Below are 27,882 nucleotides of genomic sequence, written 5' to 3' on the forward strand. Positions count from 1 at the left end.
CCCTCCCTAAAGCCATATTGACTACTAGAGAAAAAATTGGATGAATTTAGAAAGTTCAATAGAGGAATTTTAATCAGCTTCTCAAAAATAATTGAAAACACAGAAAGAAGTGAAATTGGTCTATAGTTCTCCACCAATTTTCGGTTACCTTTTTTGGGAATTGGAATCACTTTTGCAATTTTGAGTTTGCTAGGAAAAGCGCTCTCAGAAATGCTCAAGTTGAAAACAAAAGCTAACACTGGACTAATGAAAGAGCTCATCCATTTAACTAGGACAGAGGAATATTATATAATTTTATTACAGAGGAATATTAATAATTTCAGCATGTAGTACTTTTGTTTTGCCAGGGTAAAGTAAAGATTTCATTCAATACAGTATTCTTATAAATCTAAGTAAAATATTGTATTATATTTTTTCTGGTTCTGGATTCTTGTATGTGGTTTTATTATAGTCTGTATAAAATAAGTTGAGACTTGGCCCTCCACCCGAAGAAATAACAGGGTCGCCAAATCGTGTAACATTACAACTTTCTCAAATTTGCAATTTAACGTCAGAATATCATCCCTGATATCCCATTAGTACTAAAAAAGTTGCAGGGTTGAAGGATTAAAAGGAAATTTAACTTTTTGATGAAATTTAAAGCATCGCTAAAATTTGTTTTTCATTTGAATAGGCTATATAGCTTCTCTCAGAATAAAAAATTTCAATGATTGAAAGTAATAAATTTCCATGATTTAGACCTTTTCGGTATTTTGTTAATTAATAATATTTCTAAATTTGCTTTTCAACGATCTGGCAACGTTGCAGAGTTGGAAAAGGATAGAGTTGTTTGCTTTTACAAATGATATTGATAAACAAGGATAGCATCGTTCCAAGGAGAAAGCCTTCTTTCCAAAAAAACTTTCTCCGATTGGTTCTTGTGGCATTCAATGTTTTTGTGCAACCGGACCTGAATCTCACAAATATTTAATATAATATTTCTCATAGATATTTCCAAGTGAAAATCTTGAATAAGTCTGTATAGCCTGTTCTCAATAAATACCCTAATTGAATGTTAGAAAATACCTACACCTAGTGATTAAAATATTTATTCCTGGTATTTTGATGGGATTCTCAATTTTATTAACGTAGCAATTCAATTTGATTCTCCAGTGGAGTTTGCGTTTCTAGAGCGTTCTCCCAGCGTTCCATAGAACGAGTCAGCCAAAAGTGTTGAAATTTGTATCACAAGGTCGATGTGGGTCTCTGACCCAGTTTGAAAGTATGAAGTCATAAGATTTTTTTGTAATACCGTCTATTATTTCCTATACAAGCTATTTGAAGCCTCTCGCAAATGTGATGTTAGAATGTCAGAGAAAGAGAAAAATCAGTAGTTTATTATTGGAAAAATAGTTAAGATAAAACTTTAAAGGGCTGTAGAAAAATTCATTGGGATGAATTGCCGTACTCTATTGAAAAAAATATGAGTACCTATTTTGAAACAATAATATTATCATCAGTTCGTGTTACAGAATGGATTACTAATATTGAATAACGAATTGAAAAAAATGATCGATAGTAGTTATCATTAAATAATGTCATAGATAAGAATTAAAATTTAAAGAATCATGGTGGTATAGATAATTTATGCGAATTATAATTATAACACAATCAATCTTATCAGATGTCCATATCATGACAAGGAAAGTAAAAGGGTTTTCATAGAATAAGTTTCAACAAAATAATATAAATAAATATTTTTATTTTATCTTCATCTCAAACACAATCAACATTATCCAAACGTCACAGACATATATTATCATTTTTAAATACATCGAAGTAAATTCTAAGTTTTAATTTGAAATACAAATCTTATCTCACATTGAAAAAGAGAAGCTCTTACAGAAGAAAAATGATAATCCATTGAGTTGAAAATAAATTTTTCACACTTCACAATTTCTTCTAGAAAATAATATGGGAAAATACATTCATTCATTTCCTGTCTTTGCATTATATAAATACGGTATTCTCTTTTTCGTAATAAAATTATTTTATGATATTATCAATCATAAGAATGAAAAATGTCATTGGAGCCACGGTATATAGAAGAAGAATTTTCATCTAAATACCGTGATTGGAACATCTATTGCAGAATTCTGTACGCGTATCAAATGAGTCTGATTTGAGGAATAATTAACATTATCTATAGTGTTATTCATGTTATAAAGTCAGTGTAGATCGATCATAGGACTAGATAATCAACAAAAGATTTGGCAATAGTGCGGAGGTATTAGAGGATACAGATACTGTATAATATGCTTTGTCTAATGACAGACAAGGATTGCGAATCAATGTTAATCATATTATGCTGACTTTACAACATGAATTAGTTCGCTATAGAACAATTTGAACAAAAATGGGTCAATCATACTACAATATTATCTGTAAATATAGTTAAACGTTTTCACTAAATCTTACTAATAAATAGATGAATTAATTAAACATTCCTTGTATTTGTAGAATTTCAAGTAAAGGTGTCAAAAGGTCTATATGCTATGTTCACAGACGTCTGAAGTGCAACGCTACAAAAAATTATGTAACGTTACGCTTCAGATGTAGCTATGGAATGGGTTAAATTATTACAGTTAAGAGTTAATTTTCTTTCTTATTTCATCTACTTGACTTTTTAAATAGATGTACTTGTTCAAGGTTAAATAATATTTGAAAGCTGTCAGTTCAAGGTTTATATTAATATTGGTAGTCAAAAATTAATGAAAAAAGAAGCCCATCTTTAGAAATCGACTTATTAAAAGGTTCTGATTGAACAAACTATAATACAGAACTGAATTTCTGTATAGATGAAATTCTGCAATAGATGATACTAAGTTGAATTGAACAAGATGAAACCCTGTGTTGCAAATAAATTAAATTTTCACAATAAATAGAATAATAATTATCAAAATCATTGAACATAAATGAAATTAGTAAAATTTCTGAGAATTTAATCCTATTACAAAAATAGGATCAGAAATCTTCATTGAGTTTATAGATAATACAACATCTATAGATAAAGTTGTTTCATGAGGCTAGGACAACAATATAAAATTGAAGCATTGCTATTTACATACATCACTCTAATGACTGAAAAAAATCAGTAGGAATTCAATCCTAAATTATAAACAACACAACACACATTCATAGCATAAATTTGTTAAACTAAAAATGTAATATAGCTGAATTCTGATATACATAGAAACAACCATACAATGAAACTATTTCATTTCAAAATTACTATATCTAAAATTTTACATATATTACACCGATCCTTAGGCTACTTATACGTTACTATTCTAAGATAGAAATGAATTTTTAATAATATTTGAATATTTTCGGATTTTATCGGCTATCAATATTTCAAAGACTAAGGTTTATCACTTTCAGTAGAATTTTAAAAATATGAAAATATATACATGTGATGAGTAATATCTATTTTAATTACTATACAATCATTACTAAAAAGGAAACAGCTACCCCAGAGCATATCAATTATACTTGTATAGCGAAAAGTATAAAATTTAGTCGTAGTTTGGAAAAATCTTGATGAGATGAAACATTCTCCTATTTCATTTCACAATCGCAATGTACACTTTCAACAATCAATTATATATATTTTTTGTAGCGAGAGAAATTGAGATTTTCGCGACAAAATGATAGGAAAACTCAGGTTCTGCATGTAGTATATGTAACTTTCAATCAATTGAGAAAGGTGGAAGATATGTAACCAATATGAGACTAAAAGACATTAAAAAGTATTGAGATGTTTAATAAAACGAAAATAAATATGCTGAAACTAATATCAGAAAGCATCAAAACTTATAAAGCATTATAGCATATAATATCTGAAAACTTCATTACAAAGTTATAAATATCGTTGTTATATGTATTTTATAATATAATGTGATTCTGATAGCTACACTGTGGCTGTACACTTCAGTCACTAAGTGATAATCAGTCAAATTTTTTGCACTCAAATTTTTCTTGAAAAACAATAGAACTTTCTTGTAAACGGTAGATTTGTTGTGGAAATGAATTAATTAACTTTCAAGCCTATATCCTACGAAAGTACAGTAATTAGTAGCAATTCAACAAAAACCAACAAGACATTCAGTAGTGAGCTCATAGACATTATCTATTTATTTCGAAGATTTTATTTCAAGAACTCGATTCTTGCTTGGAAAGCAGTCCATGTTGAACGAGTATGACGAAATTATACTCATCAAATTTTTATTCACATGAGAGTGACAATAGAAATATGACAAATTCTTAGTCATAAGACTGTAATTATAATCAGGTATCAGAGAAGAGTCTGTACAAGCTATCACATCAAATAGAAAAATACGAACCACACTACAACCAACTTCCTTCTAATATATATTATCTCTCTTTTTGGGCAGAACGTCAGCTATATCACCGTCCGTGAACTCCAAGTATCTGCGTTTCTTATCAGGCAAAACAGCGACCATATCACTATCGGCGATTTCCAAATATCTTTGGTTACTGTCACCAACTATCACACCGCTCAGATTCTCCAAATATCCTTGAATCTTATTGTCAACATTGTCGGCACTGTCGTTGGGCAGACCGGGGGCGATGGACTATTGCTGCACGATGTTGTACCATTGGGCATTGTCGGCCGACTCACCAGCCGGCAGTCGGATGTGCACCAGATGCACGGGTCCGTCCTCGGTCTGCACCATGGTGGTTTGGTGCTCGCCGAATTCGCCGGCGTGGTGTCGCCCGGCCGGCACCACCAGAGTGGTGTGCTGGTCGTCCAGTGTGGTGGCAATCTCGGCACCTGCCACCACCCCCGTGCCGCCTCCAGCCTCCAGCGACTCCATGCCGCTCGGGTTTGAAAAGTGCACCTGTCAAACAATCAGTACACCATCAGTACACCACGTACAACAGAATGTGTTATTCGTAAATAATTAAATATCGGGGCACCGAGCTTCGCTCGTTATTTATTTATTGATAAACAGAACACAATTCTTCAAATCTTCAAAATGATTGGGGAAGGACTAACAAGCACAACCCAAAACTGTTTCTTCCCCGAATTTTGATTTATACACTATATATAATCCAAAAAGTAGGCTATGTTCCATACACTTGAATTCAGGTCCAATTTTCAGTCCAAATATTTGAAAACAGAAAAGTTCTAATTTAGATTGTTTACGAACCAAATTAAATAACACTCACTAATCACTTAAAACTGTAAAAAGATGATTAACTTTGAATATTATGATATAATATAATTTAGAATGATATGCCATTGTCATGTCAACAAATCAGATTATTTTGATAAAGTCTATTGAAATTTCTAGATGAATATTTCTCGTGAGATACGGTAAGCTGATTGATTACACAGCTGATCTCCCACACAGGCACACGCATCTTCTGTTATCGACAGACGACGAAATTATCATCTGTTTTTCCAAAGATGAATAATGATTATCCTTTTTATGTCCTTCAGCGAGTTTTCCCAGGGATGAGACCTAGTACAATCGAATTTTTATATTATAAACCTACTATGTTCCAAATTTCGTGAAAATCGTTAGATCAGTTGAACATAAATAACCAGATATAAAAATATAAACAGATATACAGAAATTGCTCGCTTAATATAATAGATTATTGAATGATTGATATAGTGCCGCATCCACACTATCGCTTAATGCGTACAAATGACGACGAGCGCCAGAGGTGGAGGGGTGGTTTGCCAGCGCTTGCCTGAATTGGCCTGAGCTTGCCATCGCTCGCCTTCACTGGCCTTCGCTTGCCATAGCTCCGATTTTTGTCGAGCGAAAGCCAGCCAAGCATAGGCGAGTGACCAGCTGAGCATCCACAAATGGTCACATTGCAAGACCAATGTGGCCAAGCTTACCAGCTTCGCCAGCGACTAGGCAAGCCACTTGGTCAGCGATTGGACCAACGTGTAGATGGCAATATTTCCAAGATATCATTAAATTATAATGACGCCATCTAAAGGAATCGATGCCAGAAGAAAAAATGATTGAGCAGAATAACAATCTGCGTCACTTAACAGAAGTTAACTGCAATATACGTACGTGCAATCTGGCTATTGTAATATTCATCAATGTATGCTGTGTCGTTCAGCCTTTGAAATAAACTATTGACTTCAATCTATTGCAAAAATAATTCATGATTTATAATAACTTCAGTACTTCTTATTTTCAAATTGAGTAAATTATAGAAGTGTCGTTAACTGGTCAGATGAAGAGTTATTGTACAGCTTGATTGTCTTATGGAAGGCTTATTCAAATTGAAGAAATAGTCTAATCTGTAAAACATATTTCCACAACTACAAGGAAGAATGAACCTTCACAAGATAAATCACTCGACATCAATGAACATTATGTAATTTAAGTATTATAAAGCTGGTTATAATGACAGCTAGTAAAACACTACTTGCATTGAAGTGAACATTTCAAAACACGATAATATCGACAAATTAAATCAAAACAATATTTCACGGAATTCAATATGAAATTAATACTGTGCTTATGAATGACTCATACTAACCTGTCCATCAATTATCAAATGTTCGACGGCTTCTTCATATTCGGTTCCTTCAGTGATTTCCTCGCCGACAACAGACTTGTCCATCGTATCTTTCCTCTGAATTATGACGTGTTCTTTCAGTTCGGCTATGTACATTTTTGTGTCTCCGGTTCCAGCGTCCAACTCCTGTAACAAAATAATAAACAATATATACTTAAAAACATAAATTTGATACAAACCATATAGGTCTACTTAATATAAATAATAGCTACATGAATCATTATTATAGAACAAACACATTTCATAAAAAGTGATGCCAACAATGCAACAATTTTTTACCCTACAGTTACCTTGAAAAGTGATCATTCTTGCACTGATTACACAACGCAAAGTCACTTTCCGCACTAGTGCGCAAAAACCATATTTGCAACATTGTAACACAAAATAGTTGGTGGGTTATATGGAGGATTAGTGCGCAAAAACCAAAATTAAGTTGGTAAAAATGACTGTAGTTTGATAAGAATTATTTCATTGGCTACATTTATGATAAAATCGCAAACTAGAATTCCAAAACAAGAATAATGTTCATCTAAATCATAATTAAATAATTACTCATCGTTTAATAATAAATTATGTTTCTTTCTATTGATAATTATTATTTCAACTGCAAGCAATGAGAAATATAGCAAATACACATTATTAAATCAATTATAATTTTGAGGTTAAATAATTACCATTTGATATCCATGTGAATAAACATGGATATAAAATAAAAAATGAATAATAAAAAAACAATAGATATTCTTCCATTCATTTTGAACATTTTTCATTAATTATTTGAGTCATAAGTATAAATTTCTGAATCCTGTCTTTAGTACTTTTTTAGCTGGATGAAACGAATAAATTTAGGTAGGATTCTTTCCGCTAGGTCGCACGCTTGTCGGTCAGCCATGTTGCAGCCATCCCAATCAGCTGTTGACATTGTTGGCATGTATTTTAAATGCGAATCTGTTCTATCTGTATTTTTTCTGATTTTTCAATAAATTTAATAAAAATGATAAATTTTCAACTGCAATGAAAATTATATACATTTTGAATATTATTAATTATTCATTACTGCGAATAATATTTTTCTATTTATAAATTGATGGGTGGATGAATTATTTAGAAATTGAAATTTATTCAAATTATTTAAAATTAATAATCAATTTTAATTAATAATTGAATTATTCAATTATTGATTGAAATGAATAATTAATTATGAATTTTTAATTGGGTTATTAATTTTTTAATAAATTAAGGTTGTTATTAATAACAAAATTACACTTACAAACATTTGATGGATTTCAGGCCATTTTACCCATAATAACTCACTTTTCATATTCAATGGTAACCGTAGGAAAAATTTTATGTGAAATATGTGCGCAAAGTCCCTCTGCTGCACTCAAGAAACCATTCCGCAGTCGCCTACAGCTCGTGCGTAAACGTTTCTTTCGGTGCAGCAAACTGTCACTTTGCGCACTAGTTGCACAAATGACTATTAAATCCATCGATGAAAACGTATTTATAAACATTCCTGTTTGTCAATTATATTTTATTCTTCAAGAACATTTTCAATTATTAAATTTTAAAATTTCATGATTGAGATTAAATATTTTGTTAATTATATTTCCACATTGTTAAAACCGATCTGGCAACGTTGCGGAACTAGAAAAGGATAGCACTATATGCTTTGGAAACAAATAAAAATATTCTTTATTTGTCGGATTTAGGACTCTCAAGTCCTCTCTATCACTCAATCTCTACATTCACGAAATCATATGAATGCTTTGTAGAATGATAGTCAAGAATAGCTACACCAATCATAATCAGATACTGCCATTTTTAAGTGGACTTTAATATAGTATTTTGGAACGATTAATTTCATTCATTTGTGATCTCTAGTTTGATTGATTATTCTAATATTATAGTTATTATTAAGTATAATTAAGTCATGATGAAGTTGAACGCACAGATTTGATCATTGGGCCGAGACTGACCACTTGGTCGGCCGGAATCAGTTTGGTGTTGCCTTCGCTGTCAGTGACCAGTGTCATCTCTTGCATGGGCGTGTCCTGCACCGTTATCATGTCGTCGTCAGTTGTCAGTCGGGGCTGGTTCACCACAATCGTGTCATTCAAATGACCCTGCAAGAGCAAATTCCACGTCACATTCACGATTAATGTCACATTTATTGCTCAGGTGAGATTGAGATATAATTGTGATAAGGGTACAATTAGTCACAACCAAGAAAACAAATTCGACACATCAAGACACATTCACGATAAAGGTATTGTTCAGGTGAGATTGAAATAGAATGTTGATCAGTGATCATCAACACCACCAATGAAGTCACCACCAAGGTATCATTCACATGTCCATGTAATACCATATAACCTCAGTTTATAAATTGAACATTATTAACATACATGTTGTAGAATGTATTTATTTTATTTATTCAAACACGTACAAAATTAAATCAATGAATACGAGAGGATCAAAAGGATTGCTCCACAATGATATAAAACACAATAATGTTGTTTATTCTACTAAAATCTGCAAATTATAATGATGCTTTTTTTTGAAATTCTCTAGTACACAATAATGAATAACCCTCAATTGAACACGACTATTGAATAATTTCAACTCATATATTATAACAAATTATTTGCATGATTTGTTCACAGACAATCCTTAGATACTATCTTTCTTAAATACAAAATATGCGCCATCATTTATGTCAATAAATAAATAAATAAAATAAAAAATAAATATAGATGAAATAACGAAGCATTACAACAACTATTGTAAGGCCGTGATCACATTGGGTGCGTATATGGGCTTGGTTATACATGACATATGAGAAACAAAATCTGGAAAGAGCAATAGGAACACTCACACTGAACGCGTGCACTCGCTGGTTGCGAGTGTGTGCAACTACTGATAAGTCACAACTTGTTTCAAATGCTCTTTCCAGATTTTATTTTTCTGATCATGCACGATCTGACGTGCACTTGCACATATACGCCTTCATGTAAACACACCCTAAGGTGAAAAAAAACAATTAAAAATGGGAGATGAGCTGCCACTGGTGGATATTCCCAACCAACTTACGACCGCCAAGTGGCATAAGCTCCACAATCGCCTTGAAGAGGCCTAATACAAAAAAGGATATATTTAGGACCGGTTTCCGAGCTCAGGATTTAGCTAAGTTCTAGACTTTAACTAGGCTTTAAACTCTGGAGTCAGAAAATTGACTTTCCGAGTCAGAGCGTTAACGTAGTCGAGGACTTGAATAGACTCTGGAGTTTAGAGTTCACATAAGACCCTGGAGTTTATAATTTTGCTTTCTGAGTGAAGAACTTATAAGTCCAGGACTTGAATTAGATTCTCCCTCTTTCCGAGTCAAGGATTTACCAAAAATCGTTAAGTCCAGAACTTAAAGCAGCGTGATTTTAAACCCTCGACTGTGGTAGGGTTTAAATTCAAGTTCTAGACTTAACTGAGCAAACACAATTCAGTTATTGTTTTGGAGAAGATGAAAAGCCAAATAGATGTCATTAAATACCTAAATTATTTGGATTAGTCCATATAAATTCATAATTTATAGTTTGCAAGTTTATTTTGTAATAAAATTGTATCAGAATTATGCGTAAGAAACTATCCTTATTTTACGACTGTGACATAACCTAAAGATGTTCAAGAAAAATAATACAAGGATTGCCTTGGAATTTATATTCCAATCTGAATGTTATTAATCAATGTCATATTCAACATATTAATAATATAACAATAATAAATTAATATTCCAATTTTTTCTCAAAACAAATACGTTTTCAAACTCAATAGCCTAATGAAATTTTTATTCCAAAATCACTGGTTAGGATCAATGATCAATAATAGCATAACGTAAAATGAAATGTTTATTCATTCATCTTTCAAAAGGTTAGGTTTTGCTTTGAATAGGCCTACAAAGAAATCAAAACGTATCTTCACAAAATAATTATACAAAATAGATTGGAGAGCATGCTCATTTGAATTATCCCGCTGCAATCAGCTGCTTCCTTTTTCTATAATGCCAACAATACAACAGCAAAATATTGTGAATTTCCCTCATGTTTACTGCGTTAAAGTCCTGGACTCAAATAAGTCGAGAACTTGATAGACTCCGGAGTTTAAAAGATAAAATCGTGACTCAGAAAGTCGATTTAGACCCGAGCGCTTTTAGTCCTGGACTCTGTAAGTCCAGAACTTATAGATTCCGAGCTCGGAAACCGACCCTTAAACCATGTATTTTTTGAAAGATTTTAAAATGTGAAATGTTAAAAGATGTAAAATTGACCTGAGTTTGCATGTGAGCGTAGAGTAGAGGTTTTCGCATGAAACCCATGCCGCAGACCAAGCACTCGTAAGGCTTCTTATCGCTGTGGACAAACCGATGGGCATTCCGATTGTCGCGACTGTTGAACGCCTTACCACATACCTGCAAACAGAATTGACATCATAATTCATAATCAATCATGTTATTACTATCCATTATCTATTTCCTTATTCATCCATTATTGAAGAGTTAATTAGAAATAATATAGTATAAGGAATATACTATTGATGATATATTAGTATCATAGGAATAGAAATTGCATTCAAAAGAGTATTCATTCTTTTTATAAACCTTTGGAAAGATTAATCGGCAGGGCAGGAAGCTCTCCGATTGGCTTATTATCAGCTGATTGGTTCGGGAATCAGCTGATAATCAGCCAATCGGAAAGCTTCCTACCCTGCCGACTCGTCTGCCGCCAGTGCGAAAACGCTTGAAAGCGCTTCATGTGGCTTGGTCCTAAAAATTGGTCCTCAATCTCCACACTCAGAAAAATATTTTTATGAACACACATTAACGTACTATCATACCTGCGTACAGTCATAGAGAGAATAAAGCATAATAAGATATCCCATGTTATAGGGCGTTTATGTTTCAAGTCTCTCAAGCCGGTATTCCTAGAACTTTTACGTGAAGCTATGTGACGCTGGTAGTCTCTCATACTGTGCCATTATTACACTCTCATCAGTAATAAACAGTAATAATAGTCAGTAACCGGCTAGAGATAACAAAAATCGGCTAGAAATTTGGAACATAAACAACCTATACAATGGTATATCTCCTTATGACAGCTTTTCTGTATTCTTGAACTGAATGTGATTAATGTTACCTCGCACTGATAGGGCTTCTCGCCGGTATGGATGCGCCGATGCTTCTTGAAGTGCTCGGGGTAAATGAATGTGGCCGAGCATGTGGTGCACTTGTAGGGCCGTTCGCCCGTGTGCGCTGCCTTCACGTGGTAGTCGAGCAGCCGACGTCGCTTGAAGCCTTTGCCGCAGTCCATGCATTTGTAGCGCTTGTCGTCGTAGTGAGTCGCGCGTTTGTGCGACTGCAGGTTGCTGCGTTGGCTACAAAAATAAATTAAATACAAATTTCAACACAGGAATGATAACTTTAAACAACAAACTCCAATAGTGATGTCACACACATAGACAAACTCCAATAGAACACATATTAAACACTAGTTTTTGACACTAGAATCAAAAGTAGCTAACATTATTTATGTAAGGCTGGCTACTAACGGTAGGACAATTTAGCACACACAAACACACGTTCATCATGAATGTTTTATCATCAGCCAGAGACTTCAAACATAAAATAAACAACCAATAACGATAAATAAACCACTGATAAATTACAAATTAGTGATAAAAAAATAATTTGACCTCAAATAGAGCAGCGAAAAAAATTGAGAATATAATACCCTAACCTCAAAAAATTTTGCTCGAAACCTTTCGCTGTTTTGACACAATGTATGACGGCATGCTCATCATGTATGTCCTAGTCCTACCGTTAGTGGCCAGCCTAGGCAGCAATATTGGATCAGAGTGCTTCCGTTCAAATTGCAGCACATTGGCTGAAGACTTGAATTTCCACCCCAATTCCCTATCCACGCTCCCGTCATAGCAAGATAAATACAGGGCTTTTTTGTTTTATAGTATGGATTCTGTAAAAATAAAAATAAAAATCTAAGTACCCTTTTTTAAAATTGTTAACTCACAACATTTAAAGTGACAATTATTGACTTCAAAGAACATTAGTATTATTGACTCACAATATGTTTCGGCTATGATGACATTATCAAGTCAATAATAATAATCATCAAGTCAATTGTCACTTGATAATGTCACCATAGCCGAAAAATGTTGAGTAAACAATTTTAAAAAAGGGTACTTAGATTTTTATTTTTATTTCTATTCAAGAGTAGCCCTAACGGAAAAAGACAATTTTATGGATTCTGTCTGTGTTATGTTCCCGTGTCGCTTCTTACAACGGTCTAACTATAGTTCCTAATACATTGTCAGTAAGTTGCACTGTATTCGAAGCATTGAAATTTTCATTGTTTCAATTGCGTTAAGATTGCCAAAGCTGTCATTTTAGTGTTGAGGAACATAATGGTGCATCAGTGTTTTTTTATCGTGTGAGCTCCAGGAGGGAGTGTTAAGACATATCCACTATAAAATATAGTCTACTGTACCAGTATACACACATATGAGTTCAGTATTAAAATAGCCCACGTGCATAAATTGTGATAGCGGTCCAGCTTATAATTATCATAATTATTATTATTATTGAATGTACATTACATTGAATGTTTTGCTTTTGTCAGTTACAATTCAAATATAATAAAATAAAGTCTCCGTTATGAATTCAAGAATCATTCAACACTTGGAATAAATGCGTGTATAATGTAATTGAGCGTCTGGACGTGCCTTTACTATGAATCAAAATCGTACGTGAAGTATTAAGATTTCTTACATACTTTTCTAGATGATGCTTCAGTGCCAAATAATTCCACTTAATATAGTATATTTCATCGTTTCAAGGAAAAAGGTAGACATATTGACGAGAGATTAGTGACCGGCAAGTGTTTCAACTGAAGACCGTCTCAACAGAGTCTGCGGTCATTTGACAGGTTTCATATACACTAAAACCATTTACAATACAAATATAATTCAATTTTCAAAAATGTTATGTTTCAAAAGTGAGTTGTGTGACTTTTCGATCACCTTTGAAATGCACACTCTCCATCAACAAATGTAAAATTGGACAATAAGAAATGGTGATAAAACACTTATTTACGCCGTGATAGATCTGTGCTCGTACATAACTAGTCGAATTACTGATCTATCACTAATAGTTATTGCATAGGATCGTTTTGAATCACTCACCTGAAAGTAGCGCCACAAAATTCGCACTGATAGGGCTTTTCCCCGGTGTGTGTTCGCTCGTGATCCCTGATTTCCGCTTTTCTGGCGAACGCTTTTCCGCACAGTCTGCAAATGAACGGCTTGAAGCCAGTATGCACCAGGCAGTGCACTTCCAAATTCCTCGCTGTTCCAAAACATTTACCTGAAAATTACAAAAAAATCATAAAAATAATTTATATATACAGATGCAATTACACTATAATTGTTAGCCTATACTGTATACACTCTATAGTACCAGCAAAGTACACTTTGGGTCAACGTTCATTCATTCGATCAACATAATTTGTCGAGTTACGAATAAGCTGGTCCAAATAGCAGGTTAGATCGATATTATTTTTGATACCTAATATAAATGAAAATCCGTTGAATTCTTTAAGCAGTCATGATTTTCATTAAAAATCATGAGTAGTCAAGTACAGACATTGAAAAGTAGCACTTAATGATATTCATATCCTATTACTTACTATTTGAGCAGATAATTCAAATCAGTTTGCTTATTCTATCTTATTTTTTCAAAGTATGAAGAGTTAAATTACCTACTCCAATAGTAAGTAATAGGATATGATGAATATTATCAAGTGCTATTTGCTAATGTCTGTACTTAACTATATTCATGACTGTTGAAGAAATCAATAATTGCTTCAAATTTATATGATCAAAACCAACATATATCTAACTTGCTATTTCAACTAGCCTATTTACCAATCAATAAATTATGTTGATCGAAAGTGAACAATGATAGAGTCATTACATCTTTTTTAACTGTATATTGTGAGGTCCACGTTACAATGACAGAGGAGAAAGATGGGAGAACAGCGTTGCCGATTCTCTGTTAACTATATTTATAAATTTTCAAAAAACGATATGGCAACGTTGCGGAGAGATAGCACTACCTGCTTTGTCGAATGATGGTTAAGGGTAGCCATTATAACGTGGAACTCACTTATTCTAAATTTATTTGAAGTACTGAGGACGACTTACCGCACTCCTCGCAAGAGTAGTTCTTGACGCCGGAGTGGGTGCGCTCGTGCTGCAACAGGTTCTGCTGAGTGAGGAACGACTTGGTGCAGTGCGGCTGCGAGCAGGCAAACGGTCGTGGCCGCTCAGTGTGCGTCTTCTCGTGCGACCGGAACGTGTACTTGGACGCAAAGTCCTTGCCGCAGACGCTGCACTGGTAGGGTCGTGCGCCTGTGTGCGAGTTCATGTGTTCTTCCAGCATGTTACGCGACCTGTTTACCAAATAACACCATTTCCAATATGAATAGAAGAAAATGCAATTAATTAAAGCCTTCATTAGTTTCTAATTTCGAAAGCCTCCATTTAAAACACAATTAAAGTTATCAAGTACTCTCCAACTATCACAAAACAACAATAAATTAGTTGATTTGATTTGATTGAATTTCAAGTTGATTTGGGCAACTATATTTTCATAATTTGATTGTATGGTAAGAGATACTTATTCCTTCAACCACAGAAGTTCTGCAATTTATGAAACTAAATCCATAAATTATGAAACTAAATAATGGATGATTATCATATGAACATAAACATACTAGCATTAATTCAATGTTGTTTATTCTATTCAACTTGAAAACGGTTCTTCAAGAGTTGAAACTGGTAGTATTGTGTCCAAAGTCTTAACTTATTTTATTCAGAAGTATAAGTCGGGCTCGTTATACAAAAGCCTACTTGAATTTCATAACCTTCAATGGCAATTTTGTTGGTAGGAGATGTGGTGATGTTTTTCCATAGCCTAATAAAAAGAAAACGACACTGATCTTGTCGATAACAAATATAGAGGTATACACTAAAAAATTACAAATTATGATGCTACAAAATAACTACATTCCGAATAGAGCAGCGAAGAAAAATGAACCAAAAAATGAGATAAACCTGACCTCAACAATTTTTTTCGTGATGGCACAAACATGTATTTGTGACATTGTACACAAATGTTCAACACACTTGTTCTATTGTCAGTTGCCACCCTAATAAGAAGAAAAAGACATTGATATTGACAATATCAAATATAGTGGTATCGACAATATTCGTGTCATTCTTTTCGATGATATTTCAATTATAGTTGTTGACAAATTATCTCTTGAGATTAATAAAAACAATATGAAACTTGTAGTAGCCTACCCTTTTTATTTAAAACATTTTAAAACTTTAAACAATTCAACGACTAGTTTAAATAAAAAGGATACAACAAGTTTTATATTGTAACTTATTTATTAATTTGAATAAAGTAGCCCATATAAGTAAAGTAATCTCTTGAGATATATCGGTGCAAATAAGACATGGGATCTATTTATCTTTTCCTTTTAATATATATGTTTATCATAGTTGTTCGAACACACACTGCTGGTGCTCGAGTTGTTCTTTGTAAGTAGTGCCATAATGAAATTCATTTTATGGCAAATAAATGAATGTGAATGGGTGCAACTCACAGATATCGTTTGCCGCACTGATCGCACGTCCAGTTTTTGGACTGCGGCAGATGCATGCGCCGGTGCACGCGGAACAGACGCAGATTGCTGAAGATGCGGTTGCAGATCTCGCACTGGAAGTCACCCTCCTCGCTGTTCACATGTTCGTTGAGATGCGCCATCAGATCATTGCGCTTCAGGTACTCCTGGCCGCAGATGTCGCACACGTACAGTCGCAGCGCGTGTGTGTCGCGCATGTGTGCGATTATCGCCTTCGCGTCGCCTGTCACCTTGTCGTCGGCCGAGCACAGCAGGCACGTGTAGACCTGGCCTTCTCGGCTCACAACCTGACCCAAGAATAAACAATTTTCCTTATCACTAAATCCTAATCAAAACAGCTTCCGTAAACAGATAAGAATGACGGGCGATATGTACATAATTTACAGCATAATTGAAATAAATTGATAAATAAATGAGCCTTCTCTTCTAACAACCTAAAAGCACGTTTACATTAATCAAGTTTCATTGACTTCAAGTTTGCATAATCTCAAAAGTACATAACGTGTTAATCTGGCGTTTTCATTAATCACATTTTCTTGAATTCAAGTAAACGCTGTTTCAAGTTTTCTTGGAAAACTTTTGCAAAATGAACGCCTTTTGCACACTTCACATTAGTAAACGCTGTTTCAAGTTTTCTTGGAAAACTTTTGCAAAATGAACGCCTTTTGCACACTTTACATTAGTCTCATTTTCTTGAATTCAAGTAAATGCTGTTCCAAGAAAACTGGAAACAGCAATTTTTGCAAAATGAACGCCTTTTGCAAACTTTAGTTTAAATTTACTTGAATTCAAGTTTTAAAAATCTCAAGTACATACAAAGTGCATGTAAAGTGCAAAGTACAACCTGCATCATTGTAAAAATCAATCTGAAAAGTGAAAATGAATTATCTAAAAATAGAATTCTAGTTAATTTCAATTTTTTTCCTTCATCTGCATTATATCATAGAGTAAAAGTAAATTCGTATGGCTTTTGATGGTGGGGAGTCCCTTACGGGAAGGTTACACCTCGCCTGAATATATAGCATTTACTATATCATAGAGAAAAGATAGTATAAGAAGATATCCCATGGTAAAGGTCGTTTATGTCCCAAATTTCAAGCCGATTACTGTCGTCTACTGTCTATTATTACTATTCTGGCCGGTTGAGGATGTAAGAACTGCACAGTATTAGAGACTACCAGCGTCACATAGCTTCACGAAGAAGAACTACTAGGACTATCAGCTTGAGTTGACAGTGAAATTTACAACATTAACCCACTATATCATGGGTAATATTGTGATAATTTTCTCTATGCTACTATTGAATTATGAAATTAATGAAGAGAACAAATCAACAATCATAGCAAGCAATTTATGTTATCAATTTGTAAGACAAACCATTTGAGGAATCATAGCGGGAAGTTCATCGCGAGTTTTGCGTTTGCTCTTCTTGCCTTTGTTGCCCGATTTGTCCGAGAAGTCGCTGTCGATTGGCTCTATTTTGATCATTTTCGTGGAATCCTTGCCGCCCTGATTCGAGTCGCTGCCTTCATAATCTTCGTCATCATCGTCGCCGCAATCAATGCCAAGGTTATCATCGTCCGAATCACTCTGTCGGTTGCCACTGCCGTTCTCCTGCAAAATTTTATTAACATTCTGATTATCAAAAATGTAGAGGAAATTCACATACTTCAAGTTGGAGGTTACAATAATACAGTAGCCTGTTTTTCTTTTCCGACTACTGTATTGTTTACTCTATACAATAAATAAATAAATACAGATTTATAAAAAATGTAGAGAAAAATGGAGTTATTTCGACCCTCTAGACAAACTCTTGTGAAAAGTAACATGATTACTTGATAGACACGTATGATTACAGGAATGTAACAAATGTGAATAAATGTAGTCAATGTAGAACATGCAACTTTATTAAGCTCTCTTTTGTACAAAAATTGGTTCTTGTGAATCTTTTTTGTGAATAGAAAACTTTTGTGAATAGAATCTTTTTTGAATAGAAAACGAAATTCGGCGAACATTTTTTTTTAAGATTACGTCTCTGAGACTGAGAGTTATGGAGTATAAGACAAGTGAGATTGATAGAAAATTCTATATCATAGTTCACTAAGTTAACTCTAATTCGAGAGGAACTCTTGGACACTATACAGAGCTTCATCAACTAAATACTTTTCCAATTTTTTTTGTTGAAATTTTCATATCGTCAGTACTTTAGAGAATCGGATAACTTGTTATATGAAATTTCCTTTCAATATACTTCAAATAACTTACTGTTATGACTAATCATATATGATAGTATTTTATAGGCGTTACATCTTTACATTTAGCACAATAAATCAATGAATTTCTCTATGAATTCTATAAACCATAAGTTTACCTATAAAAGTTTATTGTTCAATATTAAACAGTATAAAAAATTGTTCAATTGAGGTATTCTTAAGTAAGTTGAATGAAACACACAATTCTGCAATAGTTTTCAGAGTTATTTTTTTCATAAATATTTTCTGTATGAAAATAATGGATAAGAGCCAATAGTTCATTGAATGGCGAATAAACCTCGTATGAGGTTTCTTATTGATATTTCTTAGATGAGAGATATTTACATCTTCAAGTTTATATGAATTCCGACAAATCTGAATACCAAATCCCCATTCAGCCCTCAGTCGGGCAAGTATGAATAGTACCATTGAAGCACATGTGAAGAATATTTTCACTGCACCTGGCAGGAACTCTGATTCCATAAAGATAGCATGTTCCAAGATAGCAATAAAAGTTGATAATATAAGTTGAAAATATATAAGTTGAAAATGTACTATTTTTTAAATGTTTTAAATTTTTATGTTTGACTACGTTGTTAAACGTGTTATTTCCGACATAACTTATATCTTATATGTCAATCATATGACAAGGACCAAGTCAGGGAATCTGGCCACTTCCAGACACAGTCAATCCAGATCTCTGATCATTACTAAGGAGAGAAGTATGTTATAGAGAAAATACAGCATAAGAAGATATTCCATGTTGTAGGTAGTTTATGTTCCAAATTCAATACGTTTTTTGTTAACTCAAGCCAATTACTGCCAACAACAATCCGTTAATACTGTATTGTTGGAGTGAGAGTGTAAGAACAGCACAGTATGAGAGTCTACCAGCATCACGAAAAATGACTACAAGGACTATCAGCTTGATTTAACAGTGAAATTTGTAACATGAAAGCCCTATACCATGGGGCATCTCTTTTCTATGGTAATGCTATGTTATGCTAAGTTAAGCCGAGTTACTGCTTACTAAGCTATGATATGCTAACTTATATTTATTCTATGGTGATACTCATTTGTGGAAATCAAGATATTCTACATTCCAAGTCAGACTATTATCGTAAGAGTGTCCAAAAGTCACTACCCATGTGGTTAATATTAGTCATGATATGTAGTGCATTTCAAAGTGTACTACTACATAATCGACTTCAGTTTCTTTTTATTCTCTATGTTTAATTGCAATTTTGGGCTGACAAGATCAAGCCGTATAGCGTATTCCTTTCAATTTCTCGTAAAAATATTCGATAGCACTTTCATATCTATAATTTGCAGAAACCATATTTGGAAAGGAATTTTCCCCATATTTCTTCCAGCACACCACATCATTTTAGCAATATTGTCTTATTTTTTATTGTGTTATATTTATTGTTACTGTTATTTTAATTGTTACTGTTATTGTAATAATTGTTTAATTATATATAGGTTTTTCATTGTATTTTTGTGAGTTGTGAATAGATTGAAATGAATTTCAGACCATCCCGTATTAGACAAAAAACTATTAATTTTATAGAATAACCCATAGTTTATCATATTACACATAAACCGGGAACCAATCACTCACCTCGTCATCAATCGGATCGGCCCGTGGAATGAGAGTGAGAGGCGGCGGAGGCAGAAGGGGCTGCAGGGGTTGAAGGGGAGTGAGGGGCTGAGGTGCGGGACTCATTGCCTCCTTGATGGTCTGAGACAGCTGTTTCTTGGCGACAATTATCTTCTTGGTGGCCTGCACTGGGCTGGCAGTGCTCGGAGTCGGAGCTGCGGTCTTGTCTTCTTCGCTAGGTGGCGCCGCATTGGTCTCTTCTTCAGGCACAGTTTGCTTGTCATCAACTTCGTCGATGTCGAATTTTCTGCAATAACGATCAAACCGTTAAAAAGGCTTCTGAAATACGGGTGTCAATGTGCATGAAACTTACAGTTGAGTTGAAAAAGTATCAATTATACAATTCTTACTTTCTAAAGAATGTATAAAGTACAATCTAAATCATCTGTACAAAAAATTAGTTTGGTTTTATTCCGTCAAAACGTCCTACATAATCTAGCAAAGCTTACCAAACTTCAAACTCTGGATTCAAAATTTAATTAGAATTGATTGAGTGAAGCAACAATACCTACTTTTTGGACATACTTCTTATTCAAAAAGGAACAGTTTTGGACAATTAAGGACAGTTTGGACTATTTGGATTAATTTGACATTAATTAAGAGTGTTGATCCTCTTCAGATCGAGTACATGATTTGTGTTTTGTGAAATTAAAATAAATGAATGATGATCTCGATCTTCATTTCAGTCAAAACCTTTATGAGTAAAAATCATACAAGATTCACAATGTTTGAAACGGACTTACTTGATTGTTCGATGATAATTTCCATTGATCTCGATTTTCAGTTCGGTCAAGCGCTCCTGCAGTTCATCGACTTCATTGCACGACTTGAAGCACTTTTTGCAGACAATTGACGAGTGAATGAGCTCCTCTTGCAGTTCGACGCCAAGAACGTTGCCAATTATTTCGGACAGCGGCCGGTTTGACGCGTTTACTGTTTGATGGAAGATCTGACAAGAGTTGCGCGTCGAGACATTGATACTGGCGTTGCAGATGAAGCAGACCGTACTTTTGGAAGTTGGACTCTTTTCAGTATCTGCAGTCATCTCTCAATCTTAAAAACACAAAATATGTCATTGGTTGAATGCTTAGTCTGCTTGAAGCTTGTTGAATATTCATCATTTCTATATTTCATTGGTCTGGATCTTGAATATACACCTTGGAACATCATGTTAAGAAAACATTAACCCACATAATAAATAATCAATCCCCCAAACCCAATGATGGATTATAATCTTTTTTTAATATTGATGATTTTAGATGAATCTTCAATGATTATTTCAGAAGTGTGACTAGAAGGCCTACATACCTAATCCTTTGACACTATAAATATATAGGTGATCAAGAAACAAGGCACTGGTCCACAAATAACTTAATAGAATTTATAATCGTCAACATTAATTTCAAATTAGAAGCAATTATTGTCATCGAACAGATAAACATCAAAGATTATTTTACTTCCGGTGAAATAATTTGTGAAGAGGTCAAAACAAAATTCCAATCCTAGAAGTCGTTTAAGATTGGTATTGAAAGTGGTGATAAAAACAACATTATTAAACCTGAGTTTTGGCCTGAAAATGTTATAGTTTATGAATTTCAATTCCAAAAAAGAACTCATTTCAACTCAAAACCTTTTCAAGGCAGGAGGAGAAGGTGAGCTGTAGTGAACCCACACTATCCAACTCCAAATTTTCAAATACTCTGATCAAATAAGACCAAAAATAAAAAACTCAAAATCTGTACAATGTACAATGTCTACGAACAAATTTAACATCTTTGAACCCCTGGTTAGAAGCGGTTAACCCAGACTTCCTTTGCATTTTTGAGCATTGGTTAAAATTTGATGAAGTTGACTATTACCAAAATATTGGAAATTTGACTATGGTAAGTGTTTACTGTAGAAACTCGTTGCTTTGTGGTGGCACCGCAATGCATGTTGACAATAGGTTGTATGTTAAACCAATTGACCTAGAAATGTTTTGTATTGACTCTATTATTGAATATTGTATGCAGTCTTATATCAACAGAGCTTAATTGTTGTCTTGTCAGTGTACAGACCACCAAATGGCGAAATAAGCTGTTTCCTTGATAAGTTAGAGGAATGTCTTAGCTTTAGTAGCCAGTTCCAGTGTCATATCAGAAGAATATAGTGCTACTGAAAATCTTTTCAGCATTTTATTGAAATCCTTTGTCTTCAGTTCCTCGGTTGTAGCAGATCTGTATAAATTGTTAGCAATAATAACAAGAGATTTAATTTTGGATAACTCAGCTGTATGTATATCAGGAATCACTGGCCAGTTCCAGTGCCATATCAGAAGAATATAGTGCTACTGAAAATCGTTTCAGCATTTTATTGAAATCCTTTGGCATGTTTATTGGCAGTCAAGTTCCAACACGATGAGATACATGTATTGATGAAATTGTTACTACCTTGGACTTATGGGACTACAATTGATGCGATGGATCCTGTTGTAGCCGACCATTATGCTCTTGTGATGAAAGTCTCCGGCTTGTGTGAAGCAGTAAAGGATATCCCAGATTGGATGACTGAATACAGCTTTACTCATAGAAAAAGTTATGAGTCCAACCTTCCAATTTCTGCTGGAGCATTGGAAAGAGTAAATTTGAGCTATCCAGGCAGCAACAAACCTGAGGTGGAATTTCGTCAGTTTTTCAACCAATTTATCAGTGTTATTGACGATTTCTTCCCATCAAGATCAAAACGACCTTCTCTATGTATGGGAAGAAAGTGTTCAAAGAATAAGGTCATGATTCCCGGTATACATATAGCTGAGTTAGCCAAAATTAAATCTCTTGCTATTATTGCTAACAATTTATACAGATCTGCTACAACTAGTGATGTGGATCGGGAATATTCCCAGTGGGAAGGAACTTATGATTTGGCAATATTTCCGGGAATATTTCCGAGGCCAAGAAATTTTGGGAATTTAAGGGAATTTATGGGAACTTAAGGGAATTTATAAAATTGTTCTAGAAATGATTGAAATTGATCAATCCCACTCATATTTTACATCAATATAAATCGATATAAATCATCAATCTTTTTATATTGATCAAGCTCAGCCACATTTTACATTGATATAATCAATGAATCATCATTCTTTGAGCCTGTTTTTGCTTACTCACTCACTGTCATTTAAATACTCGTATAGTCCAGTCAATGAAAGATTATAGAGGGAAAATTTTGGAACAAAATTTTTGACCCCGTAGCTCTTTTAAGGGTAGTAAGGGGGTAAACATATCAAAAGTCCTCACTCCTACCCCCAGTGCTAAGGTGGTGGGGACGGTTTAAAAGTGCCATATTTTGTTTTTTGCATATATCTCGAACAATATGCGCCTTTCGGAATTTTTGTCGAACACAATCATAATATTAAAACTCACAAATTATCCTACAAGTTTCATTTCTAACATTTTTCCATATCTCTCATAGTTTTCTAGGTATGAGCTCTCTAAGGTACCTATCACATTTTGAAGAAAACCCCTTCCGGCTCCGATTTTTTCATCTTTTTGGCCTTATAACTTTTTAACGATTCATTGAAAAAATCCGTGCTAATCACGGGCTCATAGAGCATTATATTCTCTTCAATTTCATCTATGGTCTCATTATTTTACGCATCTCCCAACGATTGTTGCAGCCGTTATAGTCTTGAGTGTGAAATCTTCAGTTTAACAACAATAGATCAATTGTCAGGGAAATTGGGAGGGAACGTTTGGAACACAATATTTAACTTCGCAACTTTGTTTGAACTACTTAGAAGGTGAACATATCAAAAGTCCTCATCCCTACTCCTTGAGCTTAAGGGATGAGGGTACCGTAGCTTAAAAGTTGCAATTTTTCATTTCTGGCTGACACGCATGTAACTGGGAAACAATGCATTTCAGCGACATGGCTGAGTAAAAATGAAACAAGATAAATTTCCTACAAGTTTTGTACAGTGGAGTTTTGTGATATCTTCTTTAGTTTTTGAGATATTCACTTTTAAAAGTGTAAAATCTTTGAAAAGACAGTTATTCTTCCAAATTTTTGCACTTTCAAGGCTTATTACTCAACAACAATGCATCGAAAAAATGTAATTTTTTACACAGGGGGTAGGAGTAAGGAATTTAAAAATATGATTACTCCCTTACTATCCTTAAAAGAAGAACTACGGGGTCAAAAAATGTGTTCCAAATTTTCCCTCTATAATCTTTCATTGACTGGACTATATGAGTACCGTATTTAAAAGACAGTGAGTTTTAGAGCATTCAATTCTCTTCAACTTAATGTATTATTTCATCATTTTATGCTTTCCATCAATTTTTATAGCAGTTTTAGTGTTGAGTGTGGTAGGAGTGAGGACTTTTCATATGCTTACCCCCTCACTATCCTTAAAAGGACTGCGAGGTAAAAAATTGGGTTCCAAACTTTTCCCTCTATATCGTTTTGAGCATTCGTTGCCTGGACTAGTATCTTATTACAAATAAAGTGATCCTCAATGACTCTTGAAAGGTTCTGAGCTGTGGAATTATTTTCTTTTTAATATTGAATTAAACTCGAGTATGCTCCTTTTTAGTTTGGCCTATTTTGCTGTATTTTATAATTTCTAATTTTTGGATTTATATTCGACTCTAATCTTTATTCAGGGGGTCAATTATTTTTGTGCGGAGAAATTGAATAAAATCATGGAATGAAAGTTAAAATTACACTCAATTGACTTTGTTTACCTGATTTACAGGCATTTATTGGTTAGTAAAAAAATCTTATTCAACTTGTAAGACATGAAAGTAGCATGATGATAGTGGTGCAATTGAATGATTTATTAAGTGCTCATTTTTCCTTTCAGTCTATGAACTTCAAATTACTGTTTTCTTTGAACTTACTACAATTTATAAGTTATTCATTCCTATATTTCTTACATAAATCTGTTGTATAACAGGTGATTGAGACCATGTGTAACAAAAAACGTCTTTTTCGGTCATTTTTTATGAAAGAAATAATAAATTTCCTCAAGTTCCCATAAATTCCCGGGAATTTATGATTTTTGGGAATATTTCTTTTAAATTCCCTGGGAATATTTTTTACATCACTAGCTACAACCGAGGAACTGAAGAAAAGACACTACAGAACCTATCTCAGACTAAAAAAGATCTACCATCAGGAAGTATCTGATACTAAGAAATCCAACATTTAAAGGACTAAAGGGCTATAAGCCAAACATCAAACCCTCGTTAAAGCAGCATGGCTGTTATCAACAAATCCAAAAATAAACGACATCTGCTAACAAAGAATGAAAGTCCAGACAAGTTCAACTAATTTTTGTCCAGTCTGTCAATAGGATAGTAGAAGCATTCCGCAGTCAGAACATCTGCAACACAGTCGAAAGAAGAATCACAGCCTTCAAGTCGATCTCAGCTTTATTAAGAAACTTGCCAAAGTAGAATCTTCTTTGCAAACCATCTTTGTAATCTACACTTAGGCCTATTTATATAAAGAGACAGCCCCACAAGCCAATGATCCTGTGTCTTCTTTTAGCCTACATTGAGGAACATTGATAATAATATGACTAAGTCTTACATTAGAGTAGTACAGAGAACCTCGTTTATCATAGTCTAAAATGTAAAATGGTTTTCTTAATATGTATTAAAGCTGCTAATGCAGTACCGCTATATACGGGCTGAGACCTTTTTCTAACATACCTAGCTCTTGGAGCTCGCTTTCAATAATATTGATGATCAATTTAAACCCCCCAAGGATTGAAAACAAAACTATGCAAAACAATGTTAAACAAAATAACAGATAAGAAAAATTTTAAAATCAAACTTTTTGTAATTCCTAGATGAATTCAGGCAATTTTTAAAATGCAACTTTTAAAATTAAAATTAAGTTATTATATTTTATTTAAAAAATAATAAAATATAAATATAAGACATTATATTATAGAGTAAATGAAAATAATAGACATAACCTATTACAAAACATCGCTTAAATATACTAGAAAAAAATGTCTGCTCACAAGAAAATTCTATCCCAGAAAAACCCAATTCAGGTCGATAAGCAGCATTTTTCTTGCACTCGTAATAATCGATACATTTCAATTTACGCTCCAGCCAATTGTGTATCAATAACTAAAAAAATTCTTAGTCTTAAATTCCCGACTTTTATGTTTTGCAGGTTGTTTCAGTAAACTGAGAATGGGAAAGCTCAACCTGAAAAATAACACACTGGCCGACGAAGAAGGGACCAAAATCTTGTTCCAAACTGACTAGCCTGGGTACAGCCTACCAACACAATTAGGATTCAGATGGCTCTAAAAAGCCTCAAAACTTACCAAATATCACTGATACTGAAGATTAATTAGCTCCATAAGCAGAAATTCCTGGATGATAGCAATTAAAACGTACAGAAGAGTCGCAAAAATCGTCCTAAATAAGTTGCCAGCCCTGCCCAAACAAAATGGCGAAAGAGGGAAATGGAGAATTTGTTTCGTTGGGTTGCTGCAAAACCGTTGTTGTCGCTGCGTACGCCCAATGCCTACTTGATTTATTCGACCTTCAATAATTTATATTATATTTCATTCAAAAATCTCTCAAGAAAACATAGTTGATATTATTCTACAAAGAACAAGAACCTGTTACACTTCCATTTAACTCAATTTTTATCATTTTCAACCAATTTCATGCAGATTCCAATTGGTTTTCATGGATGTTTGTATGTGTTAATACAAGCACCAATCAAACATTAAATTTTATTCCATTTTTGTAGAAGTGCACATGGCTACTTCTACCAGTCATGAATTTCATCATTTCCTATATATCCATAATAATATTTTGACTCATAAATCTTCAATCAAGTCAACAACTTCCGTAGATTCGGTCTGTATTCACAGCTTCATACGATCAATATCTCATTGTGAAGAGTTGTAGCCCCGCTACAGGTCAAGTCACCCATGTTCCTTGAATAACGGCCATTTTGTGTCATTTTTTGGCGGCACATTTCAAAATCCAACCCAATTCGAACAACTCATTCTGAACAGCAGCTTCTCTTTGTCACAGATACAGAGTAACGGCCAGCAACGCTCACAGTTATCACATAGTTATTCAAAAGTATTTTTTGAGTATCTATAGTGAGGTCTACGTTATAATGGTAGTGTGCGATTTGCAATGGTGTTGCTATCCTCATGTATCATTCAACAAAGCAAATGGCGCTATCTCTTTCGCGCATTGCAAGGTTGCCACATCGTTTATCAACAATGTAGAAATTCAACTAATTGACAAAATAGGGTTAAGGGTTGGGTTTTATTTAGATTATATTTAATAATGTTTCATAAGGATAGGTTAGGTTTTTGCTTTGAAATTGCAATATGCTACAAGGGGCTAAGGTCCAGGTGGAGTTATGTTTTTTGTTGTTTCAAAGGTGAAATGATAGGTTAGGGGGTTGAGATTTTGCTTTGAAATCCAAAGTATTGAATGTGAAAGGGTTAGGGGTTGAGTAATTTCAAGTTATATTTAAAATTTTTTTCAAAATGCTAGGTAAGGTTTTTGCTTTGAAATTGCAATATGCTAGAAAGGGCTAGGGTACA

At 33.9% G+C, this 27,882-nt stretch overlaps 1 protein-coding gene across 4 annotated transcripts; it reads right to left on the reverse strand.

Moving 5' to 3' along the window:
* Positions 1 to 1,721: 1,721 nt before the first annotated feature.
* LOC111047546 (zinc finger protein 2 homolog) lies at positions 1,722 to 26,789 on the reverse strand. Of its 4 annotated transcripts, none has more exons than XM_039423417.1 (12): positions 26,632 to 26,789; positions 21,047 to 21,356; positions 20,265 to 20,550; positions 17,769 to 18,005; positions 16,353 to 16,678; positions 14,884 to 15,131; positions 13,864 to 14,044; positions 11,802 to 12,039; positions 10,937 to 11,077; positions 8,595 to 8,741; positions 6,577 to 6,741; positions 1,722 to 4,901 (listed from the first exon to the last, which is right to left on the reverse strand). In XM_039423417.1, exons 2-12 carry the CDS (start codon positions 21,346 to 21,348, stop codon positions 4,635 to 4,637), a joined length of 2,538 nt encoding a protein of 845 aa, XP_039279351.1. In that variant the 5' UTR covers positions 21,349 to 21,356; positions 26,632 to 26,789; the 3' UTR covers positions 1,722 to 4,634. The 4 variants fall into 4 exon arrangements, with proteins under 4 accessions (XP_039279351.1, XP_039279349.1, XP_039279352.1 ...); XM_039423415.1 differs by having other exon boundaries at positions 8,568 to 8,741; XM_039423418.1 differs by having other exon boundaries at positions 8,568 to 8,741; positions 21,043 to 21,356; positions 26,632 to 26,760.
* Positions 26,790 to 27,882: the final 1,093 nt, after the last annotated feature.

Source organism: Nilaparvata lugens, chromosome 3 (assembly GCF_014356525.2).
Source record: "Nilaparvata lugens isolate BPH chromosome 3, ASM1435652v1, whole genome shotgun sequence".
Taxonomy (NCBI): Eukaryota; Metazoa; Arthropoda; class Insecta; order Hemiptera; family Delphacidae; genus Nilaparvata; species Nilaparvata lugens.

Coding starts and splice junctions, on each gene's coding strand:
- LOC111047546 (XM_039423415.1), bottom strand. CDS start 21,348: ATGACTGCAGATACTGAAAAGAGTCCAACTTCCAAAAGTACGGTCTGC. Junction 11,078..11,801: donor AGAAGCCCTATCAGTGCGAG/GTAACATTAATC, acceptor TTCTGTTTGCAG/GTATGTGGTAAGGCGTTCAA. Junction 6,742..8,567: donor TCGGCCCAATGATCAAATCT/GTGCGTTCAACT, acceptor ATTTTGTTACAG/GAGTTGGACGCTGGAACCGG.